This window comes from Ictalurus furcatus, chromosome 2 (genome assembly GCF_023375685.1).
Source record: "Ictalurus furcatus strain D&B chromosome 2, Billie_1.0, whole genome shotgun sequence".
NCBI classification, from domain to species: domain Eukaryota; kingdom Metazoa; phylum Chordata; class Actinopteri; order Siluriformes; family Ictaluridae; genus Ictalurus; species Ictalurus furcatus.
Window position 1 is genome coordinate 346,749 of NC_071256.1, and position 17,500 is coordinate 364,248.

At 43.8% G+C, this 17,500-nt stretch overlaps 3 protein-coding genes across 4 annotated transcripts in view; 2 read left to right on the forward strand and 1 right to left on the reverse strand.

Annotated features, from left to right (window-relative positions):
• The window catches only part of slc16a10 (solute carrier family 16 member 10), an 18,027-nt gene extending 11,498 nt beyond the window's left edge, over nt 1-6,529 (forward strand). The window contains exons 4-7 of the mRNA XM_053641162.1: nt 1-250; nt 2,318-2,461; nt 2,837-3,065; nt 3,347-6,529. The exon at nt 1-250 is cut by the window's left edge and continues 65 nt beyond it. Coding sequence (XP_053497137.1) covers nt 1-250; nt 2,318-2,461; nt 2,837-3,065; nt 3,347-3,561 — 838 coding nt within the window. The 3' untranslated portion in view covers nt 3,562-6,529. The remainder of the gene's footprint in view (nt 251-2,317; nt 2,462-2,836; nt 3,066-3,346) is intronic.
• Nucleotides 6,530-7,976: 1,447 nt separating this feature from the next.
• On the forward strand, nt 7,977-15,904 carry mfsd4b (major facilitator superfamily domain containing 4B). Its single transcript, XM_053641205.1, has 4 exons — nt 7,977-8,986; nt 11,758-11,926; nt 12,035-12,151; nt 12,642-15,904. Exons 1-4 carry the CDS (start codon nt 8,693-8,695, stop codon nt 13,934-13,936), a joined length of 1,875 nt encoding a protein of 624 aa, XP_053497180.1. The 5' UTR covers nt 7,977-8,692; the 3' UTR covers nt 13,937-15,904.
• rev3l (REV3 like, DNA directed polymerase zeta catalytic subunit) overlaps nt 15,896-17,500 on the reverse strand; it is a 22,653-nt gene continuing 21,048 nt past the window's right edge. For both annotated transcript variants that reach the window (XM_053641192.1, XM_053641184.1), the window contains one exon: nt 15,896-17,067. In XM_053641192.1, coding sequence (XP_053497167.1) covers nt 16,927-17,067 — 141 coding nt within the window. In that variant the 3' untranslated portion in view covers nt 15,896-16,926. The remainder of the gene's footprint in view (nt 17,068-17,500) is intronic.

Below are 17,500 nucleotides of genomic sequence, written 5' to 3' on the forward strand. Positions count from 1 at the left end.
CCCGCTGCTCTCGTCCCTGCTGCTCCGCCTCGGCCTGCACAGCACCCTGCGCGTCCTCTCCGTCCTCATGTTCCTGCTCCTGCTGGCCGGGTTCACCTACAAGCCCCTCCTCCCGCAGAGGGCGGAGTCAAAGAAGGCCTCGTTAAAGAGAATCTGTAACGTCCAGATCTGGAGGAGTCTGAGTTACAGGATCTGGGCCTTCGGGATTCCGGCCGCACTCTACGGATACTTCGTCCCCTACGTCCACCTGGTCAGTGTGTGTGTGTGTGTGTGTGTGTGTGTGTGTGTGTGTGTGTGTGTGTGTGTGTGTGCATGTACACCCATCAATGCTTACACTCTCTCACTCTCACGGTCTCAGTGTAAATATTTATACCGTGTTCTTAACCTCCATCGATAAGCCTAAATACATGTTTCAGTTTCACACACACACACACACACACACACACACACACAGTGAGAGATTCCTGTGGAGAATGTGATCTGTCCTCCATAAACACACCGCCGTGTCCAAATAAACACCATCTCACACACACACACACACACACACACACGCTGTTACTTCAGTATTGTGTTAACTCACAGCATGAAAACATGAAAACAATATGAACCGTCAAAACACTGTGTGTGTGTGTGTGTGTGTGTGTGTGTGTGTGTGTGTGCCCCGACACACCGCAGCAGTGAGTGTGAACTTTACACCACTCTTTTTGCTCCATCACACACAAACACATCATTATTACGCCTCTCTCGCTGCCTCTGAGACACACCCACTTTTTAGGGACCGAGGGCACTAGGGAACATGGGAACCTAATAACTAGGGCGGAGGGAAAGTAGGGGTCTGGTAACCCAGGGGTGTGTCTGAGCCGCTAGTAGTCTATCGTAGAAAGTCTTAATTAGTCTCTCTAATTAAGACTCGGCCGTACACTTTGTGGTACACTCGGCTGTGCGCTCAGTAAAACTTTGGGCCTGACACAAAGTGTCTTGTTGGTCTTGTGACCTGTAATGATGTCACTTCCTGTTTCTCTGTGCTGACGGTGGCAGGTTGTGTGTGTGTGTGTGTGTGTGTGTGTGTGTGTGTGTGTGTGTGTGTGTGTGTGAGTGAGATACGGCAGTGAAAGTGCAGATGAGTGAGTTCTGAGAGTCGTATCAGCATTTATCATCACAGACATTTTATAACTGATCTACAACCTTCGACCTTTCACAAGAACACTGTTTTTCTCACACAGACTGCAGAGAGAGAGAGAGAGTGTGTGTGTGTGTGTGTGTGTCTCTGCTGCTCTCAGATTGGTGTGTCTGGGAGGTGGAACTGCTGCTGCCATCTGGCAAACATTTCCCCCTCATTTTTATGTGTGTGTGTGTGTGTGTGTGTGTGTAAAACAGCTAGCCATATGAATAAGTGATTAGCAGCAGATAGAGGCAGGGTTGGAATCGAGGGTGCGGTTGATAAAGATTTTATTTAGCTAACTTTCCCTTCCTCTTTGCCAAACGCTAGTATTCTATGATTGTTGCTATAGTTACGCCTCAGAGGGTGTTTTCTGATTTCTCTTTTACACTCTGTGCCCTATAAAACATTAAAACCACCTGCCTAATACTGTGTAGGTCCTCCTCTCCTGGTGCCTCTGAAACAGCTCTGACCCGTCGAGGCCTGGACTCCACGAGACCTCTGAAGGTGTGCTGTGGAATCTGACACCGAGACGTCAGCAGCAGATCCTTTAAGTCCTGTGAGGTGTGAGGTGGGCCCTCTGTGGATCAGACTCGTTTGTCCAGAACATCCCACAGACGCTGAATCGGATTGAGATCTGGGGAATTTAACACCTTGAACTCTTCGTCATGTTCCTCAAACCCAAAGTTTCCCAGGAGAACATTGCCCAGAGCATGGTGATGTTCTGGACGGATTTATTTCATTTCCACCCTCACTGTGTCTGTACACTGTCTCTATAACACCATTTAACAGCTACGCGCTAACTCGCTTAGTCGTTAGCTTTAGTCATTAGCTTGCTTATATTAGGAGGCTTTGTTTCTCAGTTGCCTAGCAACAGTGTTGTCCATCAGGTGATGAGAGAGAGATTTCATTGAGAGAGAGAGAGAGAGAGAGAGAGAGATTTCATTGCATGTAAGACTTTGAACAGGAAATCTGCTTCCTGTCCTGCTTCGAACATGTATGTGTGTGTGTGTGTGTGTGTGTGTGTGTGTGTGTGTGTGTGTGTGTGTGTTAATCGCACTTTTTGCTCTCGGATTGGTGTGTCCAGGGGGAGGAACCACTGCAACCATTCAGCACACATTCCCCTTACTGTGTGTGTGTGTGTGTGTGTGTGTGTAGATGAAGCATGTAGAGGAGCGTTTCGGCACCGATGCGAATAAGGAGGTGTTACTGATGTGTCTCGGCATCACGTCTGGTGTGGGACGTCTCATCTTCGGCCGTGTGGCCGACTACGTCCCCGGAGTGTACAAAGTGTTCCTGCAGGTAACACACACACACACGCACACACGCACACAATGTTCCTTTTGTAATAGCCATTACCTACTTTCCCCCTTCCCCTAGTTCCCTCCTTCACTGTCCCTAGGTTAATCTTCTATATTTTTTCCACATATTTGTCCGAACCCCGAGACTTCCCTAACGAACTCATCTTTAAACACTGCTATGGCCCTACATAGGTAGCCTATTTTATAGGGCACATGGAAAAAGTAATTTAGGTTACAAGTGTGTGCTAGATTACAGGATGAGGACAGGGCCAGTCTAGTGACTTTACAGCCGTCGATGCTGATTTCCCATTGGCTATAAAAGATAATAATAATAAAGATGATGATGATGATGATGATGATTAAAACGCTCCTGTAGGTGTCGTCGTTCCTGGTGATCGGCGTGATGTCGATGTTGATCCCGGTGTGTGACGTGTTCGGGGGTCTGATCGCTGTGTGTTTACTGATGGGGTTGTTTGATGGGTGTTTTATCTGCATCATGGCTCCCATCGCCTTCGAGCTCGTCGGCTCCGAGAACGTCTCTCAGGCCATCGGCTTCCTGCTGGGCATGATGTCCGTACCTATGACCGTGGGTCCCCCTATCGCAGGTACACACACACACACACTCACAATTAAGTGCAGTTCACGTCACACCTCTGAGGTTCGCCAGATTTCCAAATATCCCAAAACAGAGCTGGATAATGAGGACTGAAGGAGGAAGTGCTGTAGTGTGTGTTTTCTTTGCTGTTAAACGTAATACTCTGGTTTAATTGAACAAAATGGCTTCCGCACTGGTTATTCAGCAGCACAGAGAATAGCACTTGATCCAGCGCACACCCTGTTATTTCACTTTTTATTTTATATCTGTGTGTGTGTGTGTGTGTCTCAGGGTACCTGCGTGATCGCCTGGGCAGTTACGACGTGGCGTTCTACCTGGCAGGGATCCCTCCTCTGATCGGTGGAGCCGTGTTGTGTTTGATCCCGTGGGTGGAGCAGAGGAAGAGGAGGAAAGAGAGGAAGAATAAAACCGACGACAGTATGGCACAGAGCATGATCACACACAACGACACGGAGAAGAACAACAAGCTCGAGTCTGTCATTTGAGTCTCTCTCTCACACACACACACACACACACACACACACACACACTTGGCATTTCTGAAGAACTCACTGAATGCATGTGTCATGTGTGTTAAGTGTGTTTTTATATCTTCGTGACGACCAAATGTCCCCACAATAGTTAAGTCAGTGAAAGGTCCTCACAAGGATAGTAAGACAAACGTGTGTGTGTGTGTGTGTGTGTGTGTGTTCTGTTTTATTTTATTCGGAACACCTTACTATATATATGTCATGTCTATATTATACAAAAATCATAAATATAAAAGAAAACCATATACGAGTCATTATATAAGTGAAACATAGACCTTTAATGAAATATACATTTCACTTTATAGACTGATTTCCTCGACTACAGTAAATCAAATTTAATTGGCTTCTTTTTCTTTTTAAAGTCTATGCAGAAGTTTTACTCAGAACTTTATACGTCCATATTAGGAATATTTATGTCGGATTTTGTAAAAAATATATATATATATATTTAAATATCGAAACCAAAGACATTTTTAATCGCAGTGTCCGTCCGGTTCCTAAGCTGTAGTAGAATATACAAGTCACACTACACCTTTGATCTGATTTTAAATTCTGATTTTAAAGGCAGTGATGAAGCATTAAAGGGATTCGAACATAATTTCACTTTAGTTATTTAGATGTTTTTTGTTTTTTTTTCCTGAAGACTGAAATCGACCATTTTAAAAAAGAAAGAAAAAACATTCTCTATGCAATGCGGCTACGAATATTAATTCTTTTTTTACGCTAAGTGCCGCTGATAAAAATTCAGGGATGTAATTAATCGTTAACTTTAAAAGGGCTGATCTGGAGGAACATTAGCACAGCTAGCTTTGTCAAGCACCTCGCTTGTGATGTGTGTGTGTGTGTGTGTGTGTGTGATTAATGACTCGATCTGTAGGTGTAAATATAATCTACCTCAATTTTACATCACAGGCTTTCAGACACAAGGGAAAATCATTCATTTCATTTTAAAATCAGTTTTAGAATTTAAAACAATTCTGTTGCTCTGAATCGCATCGTTACGTTATTGTTTTATTATATTTTATTATTATATCAGTGTTCGTGCCTTAACCTGGTCGTGCGAGTCTTTAATCAACCCCGAGTCTTTGTATAATTCGTGTTTATGTAATAAATAAGGAAAACGCTATAATCGGATATATTATTTCAAATATTTTTCAAAGAATATTCTATACATTTTGCTCTTTTTTTCTCATCTGGTTTCCAAATAATAGTAAAAAAAAACATCTGTATTTCAGAATGCGATATTTTCATTTTGTGGTGTTTTCGTGTCCGCGGTCTCAGCGTGTTGTCTTTTAAAAAGGCTTTATAAATGTATTATTTTGTGTGGGAAATGAACTGAATCTTTGATTTCATCGTAAAATTTTTTCGTTTTTAGTGCAGACCTGCGGCGAAACTCATTTTATCCTCCTCATCATCATCGCGATATTGCGTTAGGGAAATATTACTGTCGTGGTGAAGTATTATGAGAGACGGTTCTGTCTGCAGTGTTTTAGTAACTTCAGTCAGAATTACAGGATTAATTCTGTCTCTTCATGTCCTCACGCTGACCTCCAAACCACAACAGGCTTTTTCTCCCACTGAACATGCTGCCTAATTAGGCGCCCTCCTCCTGAGCGGGCCATAATTTAAAGTGTCCACAGTAACAATACTGCGATATGTTTCTGAAATGATTTATTAGCACATACCTAGTTCAGTATTTATAGATTTACAAAGCTATCATCGTTTGTTTTTGTGTTTTTATTAACACTCGTACTCTCCTCATTTCCTGTTTACACTCGTGGTGTTTGGGGGTCAATAGGAACCCAAACATTTATTGAGTGATTGTAATGATATATATATATATATATATATATATATATATATATATATATATATATAAATTCACAAAATGTGCGTGTGGGTGGACACCACTACTAATACGGATTATTAACAGTTGTTGTTTGTGGAGTAAATAAACACTTCAAATCACACTCAGGTATCAGCATAAAGGAAATCATCACTACCGCTGTGAAAAATAATGAACGGCATGAATGAATTGTTTGTAGCTGAACCAAATGTTTTTATTTTAGTGTACCAAAAAAAAGGAATTAAAGCTAAAAACCAAAGTCTCCGTCCTAAATGCTGGCGTTCCTGACTAGTTAGTGTTTGTATTATAAAATTGGACATTTCAAAATTCTGATGCAGATGGTGCTTATTGTTGGAGTTGTTGGAGTTTTCATTATAAATCTCATTTCATTATAAGTCTCTATAAACTATGCCAGTCTGGCAATCCAGTCATTAATTAACCATCTGAGCATGGGGCAGCGTGACTCCCACCCTAATGGACCTCTATTAGCACTTGTTGCAGTTCCATTTTTTGACCACTAGGTGCAATAATAACTCCATTGAACTAAATGGGGCCTTTATGCAACATCTATGAAGGCGAGTAAATCAAAAGAACATTGGTTTATATCTGTCTTACACTCAGAAGAGGTCATCAGTATTTCAACCGAATTCAAAATGTATGTTTTCCCACTCTGCCACTCAAAAACGTTGAAGCGAAACGACTTAAATCCACCACTTCGAGTTGAGTCGGACACAGCCTAATTCTCAGTTCATGAGGGAGTGTGTGTATTACCCATAATGCACTGTGACTGGGCAAGTTGTTTACAGTTGCTTTGTGTGTGTAATGAAATGAACATTTGAGACACGGTGTGTTATTATCAGTGTTGGTTTGTATCAGGGCTCCACGCTGCTTTTCTGCATCAGCTTCATTGATGAAACGCATTGTTCACTGACTGATTTATCTTAATTCTTTATGAATCTTTTTTTTTCTTGATATCCACTTGTGGGTTGAATAATACAAACTGCATGATTTTTTTTTTTTTTTTTTTGGAACACTGTACAAAACAATAAAGAAAAATCTCATTTTTATGAACTGAAAGTGTGCTGTACTCTGTTTTATTTGCAAATATACATGTAATATTTATAAGACTGTTTAAAATACACTCTACACACAATAATACAAAATGTTGACTCGAACAAGTCTAGAAACTGCTTACCTTTCATTTAACAAAAATTTATCTTTAAAAGATTTTTCTCTCATAGAGAAAACATCGATGGCAAAATTATTAAAGCCATAAAGAATATTTAAAGCGATTGAATCCAAATTGTCATCCTTTTCATTCCCCTGGAAATGTAATTTTCTTTGTTGAGATTTTATTTTCTAGAATTCTTCTTACAAAATTATCTTAATCATTGATTTAATTCAATTTGATTTAATTCAGTGTCAAAACTAGATGAAATATTTACTAAATTAGATTTATAAATTTCAAATCCAAATCGTACTGATGTAATTCAATTCCATAAACTTGTCTAATATGCTTTTTTGGTACATTTTTGTTTAGGAACGTAAAAAAAAAGCATATTAGACAAGCTTATGGAATTAAATTCACTTGTAATTTAAAGTGAAACATTTCTGACAGAATTTTCAATATGGCGGAACCCATGGAAGTTAAGTTAGCGGTTGATGCTAAAAGTAATTACTGTGTAGAAAAAAAAAGAGGTGTTTTTAAAGGTAATTTAACAGCATATCTGAGGTAAATGTTCATATTCTCTGTATGTTTGATCATACTGTGTGCTTGATTTTCCATAACGAAAGCACAAATACACGAGTTCCATTTAAAAATACCTAAACACAGCTTCAAGTTGTGGAGAACACTGTCGCTAGGCAACAGTGAAACATGGACCGTCTCAGGCTAATGATTTAGCTAGCTAGTCTTTTATACAGACAGTGTAAAGACACACTGTGAGTGTAAACGTGACAGAAAGATTTTGAACACCAACATTTCCCTCAAACGTGTCGCTAATTACGGATTAAACGCTGCGTATAGGTGAAATTACACTTTAATTACAGTTAGCAGGCACGGCTAACACATCTGCTACATGTTCCATATTGGAAAACGTCAGCATTGCGCCATGACTGTATGAACGTGTGAAATGTTCTTTTAACATTCGTGTGGAATCTTCTCATAAACCCAGTGACACAATTCAATTAAATTCAAACCAATTCAATGTGTGCTTAAACATAACTGAGCTTTAATGCGGCATTAGTGAAAGTTAGCCACATGCTAAAACTGGAGCGCGGGTGTTTATGGGAAGTGTAGTTTCAAGACCCGAATCATTTTAGAGGAAATAAAAAACACTAAAATAAATAAATAAATAAATATATATATATATATATATACACACATATATATATAGATTAATTTTAAAATACACATAGCAGTAGTTTGGATAGTCCACAGTAAGCCAGAAAACATTATAAATACGTTAAAAGTGAGTTATAAGGAAATCTTTGAAATGCGCGACTTCCTGATGACAGGGCCGGAAGTTTTTAAAATCCACTTCCGGTGACGAGTGGGACGTTTGGCAGCTTCACGGTATATGGTAGTAAACTTAAAACGTGGACATTTTATCTTTGATTTCCGGTGTCGGGGTTTCGGCGATGTCCAGACCATCAGATGGATTTATTAGTGACTCTTCAGGTTTATTTGTGTAGTTTAGTGAGATGTTTTAGCGGATGATGATGATGATGATGATGATGCTGGCAGGGTAGTTAGCATGACGCCTCCTGTTAACTAGCAGCGGGTGTTGATGAATAATATAGCGTCTCATGATGTGATTTAGGACGTAACCTTGAGGATATAAACGTGGATTTGGGTTATAATGTAAAGGCAAATGGTGTATTAATATAATATACATTAGTGCTAAAATATAAATAACACTAATATACGAGAGAGAAAACGTCCTGAAAACTGGTGGGGATTATTTACAGAAATTAGGACATCTCAGGCAGCTCATTTTAATTTGATCAACTTGAAGCCATTTCTTTCGAACTAAGCTCATTTTCTCAGGAGTCCAGACGAGGAAGTGGCTCTCTAAATAAATAACAGATGTGTTAAACATATAACATGCTTAGATAGATTGTTGAGCATCTAAGTGTAAGTGCGTTTAGATTAACATTCATATAACATAACAGAGAACTGTCTGCTACACACACACACACACACACACACACACACACACACACTGACACACACCCGCCATGTCCTCCACCACTGGGGATCTCTCAGGGAAGAAGAAGAAGCATGTGCGCTTCGCCAGAATGCATGAAGAGGAAAAGGATGATAACCCAGAGCAGGAGGAGGAAGAGGAGGAAGAGGAAGACACGCTGTTCGACAAGAGGAAGGATGTAAAAGCCGGGTTGAAAAGTGCCCTGAAGCGAGGGAAAAGGCTCGTGCACTCTGCCACGGGGGAGAAGGTGGAGATTAAACGTGATGGAGGAGCGTGCAGCCGCTGGATGATCACCCTCACCCTCTGTGCTTCATTTCTGGGCCTGGTAATATCACTGACCCCACCTCTAATCACGACACGATATATCAGTCACAGAGATACGCAGTGTTTATTCAGCCCTTATCCGTTTTTAATTCCTCTCTGCTGCATGTAAATCCCAGTCTCATGAGGTCATGTGATCTTTGCATACAATCTTATCCAAGTTTGCATGGGAAAACTTCCTCAGTCGCTGACATGCATATGGACACTTTAATAAAATACATTTTACATTATGGGTTTATAGGGGACGCGTATCTCTCTGTTGGTTTATAGGGGACGCGTATCTCTGTGTTGGGTTTATAGGGGACGCGTATCTCTGTGTTGGGTTTGTAGGGGACGCGTATCTCTGTGTTGGTTTATAGGGGATGCGTATCTCTGTCTTGGGTTTATAGGGGATGCGTATCTCTGTGTTGGGTTTATAGGGGACGCGTATCTCTGTGTTGGTTTATAGGGGACGCGTATCTCTGTGTTGGTTTATAGGGGATGTGTATCTCTGTGTTGGGTTTATAGGGGACGCGTATCTCTGTGTTGGTTTATAGGGGACGCGTATCTCTGTGTTGGGTTTATAGGGGACGCGTATCTCTGTGTTGGGTTTATAGGGGATGTGTATCTCTGTGTTGGTTTATAGGGGACGCGTATCTCTGTGTTGGTTTATAGGGGATGTGTATCTCTGTGTTGGGTTTATAGGGGACGCGTATCTCTGTGTTGGGTTTATAGGGGACGCGTATCTCTGTGTTGGTTTATAGGGGACGCGTATCTCTGTGTTGGGTTTATAGGGGACGCGTATCTCTTTGTTGGGTTTATAGGGGACGCGTATCTCTGTGTTGGGTTTATAGGGGATGTGTATCTCTGTCTTGGGTTTATAGGGGATGTGTATCTCGGGTTTATAGGGGATGTGTATCTCTGTGTTGGGTTTATAGGGGATGTGTATCTCTGTGTTGGGTTTATAGGGGACGCGTATCTCTGTGTTGGGTTTATAGGGGATGTGTATCTCTGTGTTGGGTTTATAGGGGACGCGTATCTCTGTGTTGGGTTTATAGGGGATGTGTATCTCTGTGTTGGTTTATAGGGGACGCGTATCTCTGTGTTGGGTTTATAGGGGATGTGTATCTCTGTGTTGGGTTTATAGGGGACGTGTATCTCTGTGTTGGGTTTATAGGGGACGTGTATCTCTGTGTTGGGTTTATAGGGGACGTGTATCTCTGTGTTGGGTTTATAGGGGACGTGTATCTCTGTGTTGGGTTTATAGGGGATGTGTATCTCTGTGTTGGGTTTATAGGGGATGTGTATCTCTGTGTTGGGTTTATAGGGGACGCGTATCTCTGTGTTGGGTTTATAGGGGACGTGTATCTCTGTGTTGGTTTATAGGGGACGCGTATCTCTGTTGGGTTTATAGGGGACGCGTATCTCTGTGTTGGGTTTATAGGGGACGCGTATCTCTGTGTTGGGTTTATAGGGGATGTGTATCTCTGTGTTGGGTTTATAGGGGATGTGTATCTCTGTGTTGGGTTTATAGGGGACGCGTATCTCTGTGTTGGTTTATAGGGGACGCGTATCTCTGTTGGGTTTATAGGGGACGCGTATCTCTGTGTTGGGTTTATAGGGGACGCGTATCTCTGTGTTGGGTTTATAGGGGATGTGTATCTCTGTGTTGGGTTTATAGGGGATGTGTATCTCTGTGTTGGGTTTATAGGGGACGCGTATCTCTGTGTTGGGTTTATAGGGGATGTGTATCTCTGTGTTGGGTTTATAGGGGATGTGTATCTCTGTGTTGGGTTTATAGGGGACGCGTATCTCTGTGTTGGGTTTATAGGGGATGTGTATCTCTGTGTTGGGTTTATAGGGGACGCGTCTCTGTGTTGGGGTTTATAGGGGATGTGTATCTCTGTGTTGGGTTTATAGGGGACGCGTCTCTGTGTTGGGGTTTATAGGGGATGTGTATCTCTGTGTTGGGTTTATAGGGGACGCGTCTCTGTGTTGGTTCATAGGGAATGTTTATCTCTGTGTTGGGTTTATAGGGGATGTGTATCTCTGTGTTGGGTTTATAGGGGACGCGTCTCTGTGTTGGGGTTTATAGGGGATGTGTATCTCTGGGGTTTATAGGGGACGCGTATCTCTGTGTTGGTTCATAGGGAATGTTTATCTCTGTGTTGGGTTTATAGGGGATGTGTATCTCTGTGTTGGGTTTATAGGGGACGCGTATCTCTGTGTTGGGTTTATAGGGGACGTGTATCTCTGTGTTGGTTTATAGGGGACGCGTATCTCTGTGTTGGGTTTATAGGGGATGTGTATCTCTGTGTTGGGTTTATAGGGGACGCGTATCTCTGTTGGGTTTATAGGGGATGTGTATCTCTGTGTTGGGTTTATAGGGGACGTGTATCTCTGTGTTGGGTTTATAGGGGACGCGTATCTCTGTGTTGGGTTTATAGGGGATGTGTATCTCTGTGTTGGGTTTATAGGGGACGCGTCTCTGTGTTGGGGTTTATAGGGGATGTGTATCTCTGTGTTGGGTTTATAGGGGACGCGTCTCTGTGTTGGGGTTTATAGGGGATGTGTATCTCTGTGTTGGGTTTATAGGGGACGCGTCTCTGTGTTGGTTCATAGGGAATGTTTATCTCTGTGTTGGGTTTATAGGGGATGTGTATCTCTGTGTTGGGTTTATAGGGGACGCGTCTCTGTGTTGGGGTTTATAGGGGATGTGTATCTCTGGGGTTTATAGGGGACGCGTATCTCTGTGTTGGTTCATAGGGAATGTTTATCTCTGTGTTGGGTTTATAGGGGATGTGTATCTCTGTGTTGGGCCCGACGTTGGAAGATTTGGCCACCAATTTGAATAAAAACATCAGTAATATCTCGTACATCTTTGCTTGCCGTGCCACCGGTTACATCGCAGGCTCGCTGCTGGGAGGAATTCTGTTCGACCTCATCAACCCTCACCTACTGCTGGGTAAGAGCACCATCACATGCCAATGTTTATTTAATAATGCATTAACTGCCTGACCCATCATGGTTTCTGTATAGGTTCAGGCTTGAATAAAAGTGTGTGTGTGTGCAGGTTTTGCCATGTTGTTGACTTCATTTGGAATGTTTGCCACTCCGTTTTGTAAGAAAGCTCTGGTTTTAGCCGCTCTGGTCTCCACCGTGGGCGTGTCGATGGGAGTCCTGGACACAGGTGAGAATAAACGTGTACATTTCTCAGTGAAGTTCTTTCTAGATGTTTAGACTGAGACAGTTCTCTGAGGAACACAGGGAGTCTGGTGTCTTTCATCTTATCTCTTCCGCCTGTTAAGCAAGGTGCTCCTATAGGAGGGAGCTGATAAGGAAATGGGTCATGAGTGGAAGGGCAAAGTTTTCCGAGGCGAGCAGGTTGTAAATCCATCTGCTCCGTTTCGCAGCGCTCGCACTCGTTCGATTTGTTTACCAAATGAGTTTCTACACTCCTCCTCTGCCACACTATACTACCTCATTCCGAGTCATGTTTTTTGTTTTTCTGTCTCCTGGTGAAGGTTCGCATTGTGAGGCAGAAACTACAATGGTGTAAATAGATTGTCCGCAATAACGGTGTTGTTTCTGTGTAACATCGCGGTGTTATTGTGTAGTTGCTTTTTGGGACGGCCCTTTGTGTAAATGACTTTTGATGACTGCGTTGTGTGTTGTTTCAGGTGGGAACGTGTTACTTCTGAACACGTGGGGTGATCAGGCCGGTCCCCACATGCAGGCTCTTCACTTCTCCTTCGCACTAGGAGCCTTCGTGTCTCCCATCATTGCCAAGCTGCTGTTCGGACACGAATCCAGTGCCTTGGATCAGAGCGCATCACAAACCGCAGCGACTAACGTCACGTCCGCAGCTCTGCCCTTCCTCCACAGTAAAAGCTCCATCCTGACCTCCATGTGGGCTTATGTGGTTATAGGCGCCTTCATCCTGCTTGCTTCACTCCTCTTCTTCATTCTGTACTCGCGAAGCTCCGCCTCTCCAAACAGGGAGTCGTCAGCGCCGGGGAAACCTCCGTTCTTCGCCAAGCACCACACGGCACTCATTTCACTCCTGGCGCTCTTCTTCTTCTTTTACGTGGGCGCCGAGGTGGCGTACGGCTCGTTCATTTTCACCTACGGTAAAGAATACGCCAGGCTGCCGGAGGCACAGGCTGCCGAGCTGAACTCGCTCTTCTGGGGCTCCTTCGCCGCTTGCAGGGGCGCGGCCATCCTTTTCGCGGCTTGCGTCTACCCGGCCACCCTGATCCTCCTTAGCCTGGCGAGTTCTGTAGTCTCCTCGCTGTCTTTGGTGCTGTTTAACCAGCAACACGTGATGCTGTGGATTGGCACGGCTGTTTACGGCGCCTCCATGGCCGCCATATTTCCCAGCGGGATCTCCTGGGTGGAGCAGTACACCACCGTGAGCGGCAAATCCGCAGCGGCGTTTGTTGTTGGTGCGGCGCTCGGAGAAATGGTCCTTCCTGCGTTGCTGGGCTTCCTGTTAGGTCGCATCCCACATCAGCCGCTGCTCATGTACCTGGCTCTCTGCACAGCCACCGTCACCTCTATCCTCTTCCCTGTGATGTTTAAACTCACCTCATCTACAGGGGGCGCCGTGGTCCGCAAACAGCGGATCAGAACGCACGGCGAAATCGATGACGGTGAGGATCGCCAAGCGCTGCTCGATTCCGTTGCCGATGACGCTGAAGAGGACGCGGGGCCTGAGGAGAACGAATCCGAAATTGACCAGTGGAACGACGCAGACTTTGAAGTGATCGAGATGGACGACGCCAGTCTAACAAACTCGCCCAGTAAAACCAGCTCGCCGCCGCCCAATGTACCCCTCAGCAGCCAGGTACCTTCGTCTGTTCACCCCTCCTCGTCGGTTACCTCTAGTCCAGTTGGGGCTTCTACAAGCTCCGTCCCCAAACTGAGTGATTCGCCAAGACGCAAAGTACTCTTCGACCGAGAGAAGAACGACTGAAAATGTGAAAATGTATAAATATAATCACGATCTCGTAAACTTGACCCAAGAACAGAACAGATTGGAGCACGTCCGCCACCTGCTGGTAGCACTTAGAACTGCGCCGGCAGTTTATTGGCTGTGTAAGACTCTGCTGATAACGGACTGATCATTTACATGTTTTTCTAGCGCACAACACTGACCCCATGTGGCTCTGTCATGGAACTGCAGCTGATTTATTTATTAATCAAACTAAAAAGCTCGCAGCTGTCTGAATGTCTGCAGGAACGAAGTACTGTGACTGTAGCGTTTACACCCGCTGCTGTCCCGACTCTGCATCGGGATTATCCTCGTCGATACACATCGTCTGTCCAAGCCACACTACATCATTACATCATCACCAAGCTCCTCCCACTAAGAGGTGATATTACTTCACAGTGGTGATTTATACAGAGACGCCGCCGACCTGAACGACAAACTAAGAAGAACTGTCCATCTTCATCAATTTATACAGGATTTAAACACACGTTGTATAAAATAGACTCTCCACATGCTTTCACTTCAGTGGGAGCTGATTAGCATATTACACACAATCCACCAATCAGATTTCAACCTGAAAAAATCTGCTCGTGCTACAAACACGCACACGGGTAACATTCTACACTAACAAACGTCTTTTCCGCTACTCGCTCTTAAAACTGACACGATTTCCACTGCTGATGTTGATAATGTACACGTGAATCACAAAAACGTGAACCGTAAAACCTCACGTAGTCAGGATGGGCGCAAACACGAGCGCTGGGACAGCAGTGCCCCCTAGTTGCAACAGATACCGTTCTGTGGTTTGTTTTTCGTGTGTGTGTGTGTGTGTGTTTTTCTCGACCTGATGTTATGTAAATGGAAAGCGTCACTTTAATCGTTCTGCTGCAGGCAGCTTTGCGTCCCTCGAATCAACTTTAGTGATTAAAATGTTTTGCACAAAGATGTCATTTGCTGAAAAAACAAACTGCGTGACTATCCCACATCGACGTGTCGGACCGGACCGAATCTAAAACAATAAGAGGCTGAAATAATCACCACGTTATGATTTACGTTAGAATGTCTTACATTTCAGATCGCTGAGCACTCGGAGACGTCAAGTTCTGATCTTTTTTCTCTATTCGATCACTACGCGCTCTATAACAGCGTGACGGTGAACGCTGCACTCTTCGGTACGTGTCAGATTTATACTGTTATGATTATTATTGTGTTAATTTATTGTGATTTATAGGAACGTGGCAGCGAACCTACAGCGTACACCATGCGAATGGTTTTAAAGCGGAGAGCGAAGAGAAAACAGCGTAAACGTCCACTCGCTGTGTTTGTCGGAACCCGGCTCTGTGATTGGTCTAAATCGCAGCGCTACGTCGTGACATCACTGAGGACGTCGTCCTCCTCCTGCTGTGATTGTGTTTACGTCCTGTTCCGTCCCCTTTGTGTCTAATTAAACGCCGGTTAAAGCTTTAATGTTGATTGTCATGTCTGAATTATTTTTAAATAAAGATTTAATCCCACTGTATCAGCGTCACATGACTTCCTTCACACACCCAACTTTTCACAAAAGAAATTTTCACCCTTAGTATTTTTTTTGGGTGAAAAATCTGACCTCAGATTTCCAGCCAATTCAACACTGTGTTTGGGAGGTCAAGACAGTCATGGGGGTGTGATCAGTTTTGTCCCATGACGCTCCAGCACTGAGCTCTGAGCACATTTCCAATACATCACACACACGTGAACATTTTACCGGTGGATACGAGGCACAGGTAGAGGTACAGGCACAGGTAGAGGTACAGCACACGTGCGGTGCATGAGCACAGATGGAAGTATAACAGCAGAGGGGTGTGTCTTAAGTGTTTATACAGGGACTGAGAGGCGGAGCATGAACATTAAAATGTCATCATAAACAGATAAAACCCTAAAAAGGATAAATAAATCACTGTGTTCATTGAATACGTCACATTTTATTAAATCAGTTTTGTTTTTGTAGTTTTCCCCTCAGTCCCACAACATCCATTAAAAAAACAAACACAAACTTTGTACACGTTTACAGACACAGTTTTGTCTTCTTTGTACAGGTCACTGCGAACACATTCGGGATTTCAGTCCGTTTACACGACGCAGAGAAACGTCCGTTCCGTGTTTGTTTAAAATGCAGTGATTAGTGTTTCTCTGTAAAACCGCACCGCCGCAACGAAAACCGCTGAAACAGGAAGTTGTGAAAAATCCCAGGTTTTTGTTTAAAACACTTATTTACACGTTCAGCCATTTTATGAAATGATCGATTATAACACTATCAAACTCGTCCAAAATATAGGAGCCTTAAAAAAAGACGTGTGACCTGATGACACGTCCTCTTCCTGAGCGTGACGCGTGTTACAGCACAGCGACGGAGATCGGACTCTCAGCGAACGTCTGCTCACGTTACAGCGTTTATTTACACACAGTTTACATCGTTCACGCTAAAACACGGCGCTCCGTCACGACTCGGCGTTAGAGTTTTAATACTTTAAAAGTGAAAACAAGTGACATTTTGTCTTGAAAGAAATCTGAAACACTGAAAGGAACTGAAACGAAAGGAAGAAACATTTTTCCACCCCGTTCCCGTCCAACATGTTCCAGTGTACACACGAGGGGCGGGGCCTGTAGTTGCCGAGACGTCTCTAACTGGATGGCGTACGCCATAAACACTCCCTCACACTCACACACACACACACACACACACACACACACACACACACACACACACACACACACATCAGAAACACAACAAAACCAACAGCAGCAACTCCAATCAGATCGGATTTATAAAGCACCACTGCAACACACACACACACACACACACACACACACACACACACAGCACCGTTTTATACTTAAACACACAAACTCCGACAATGTAGCACCACATTAACTGAAAGAGAGACAGACAGATATAGAGAGACAGACAGATATAGAGAGACAGACAGGTGGTGTTAGAGTTGTTGCAGTAGCTGTCGCAGGTAGGGGGCGTTGTGGAGCTGTCTGTTCACCCGGGACAGTTTATACAACACCGGACAGTCGAGAGAGACACAGACAGCCTGTCTGTCTGCACTTCCGCTGCAGCTCATACACACCTACAGAGAGAGAGAGAGAGACACACACAGACAGAGAGAGAGACACAGACAGAGAGAGAGAGAGACACAGACAGAGAGAGAGAGAGAGAGACACACAGAGAGAGAGAGAGAGACACACAGACAGAGAGAGAGACACACACAGAGAGAGAGAGAGACACACAGAGAGAGAGAGAGAGACACACAGAGAGAGAGAGAGACACACAGAGAGAGAGAGAGAGAGAGACACACACAGACAGAGAGAGACACACAGACAGAGAGAGAGACACACACAGAGAGAGAGAGAGAGAGAGACACACAGACAGAGAGAGAGAGAGACACACAGACAGAGAGAGAGAGACACACAGACAGAGAGAGAGACACACACAGACAGAGAGAGACACACACAGACAGAGAGAGACACACACAGACAGAGAGAGAGAGACACACAGACAGA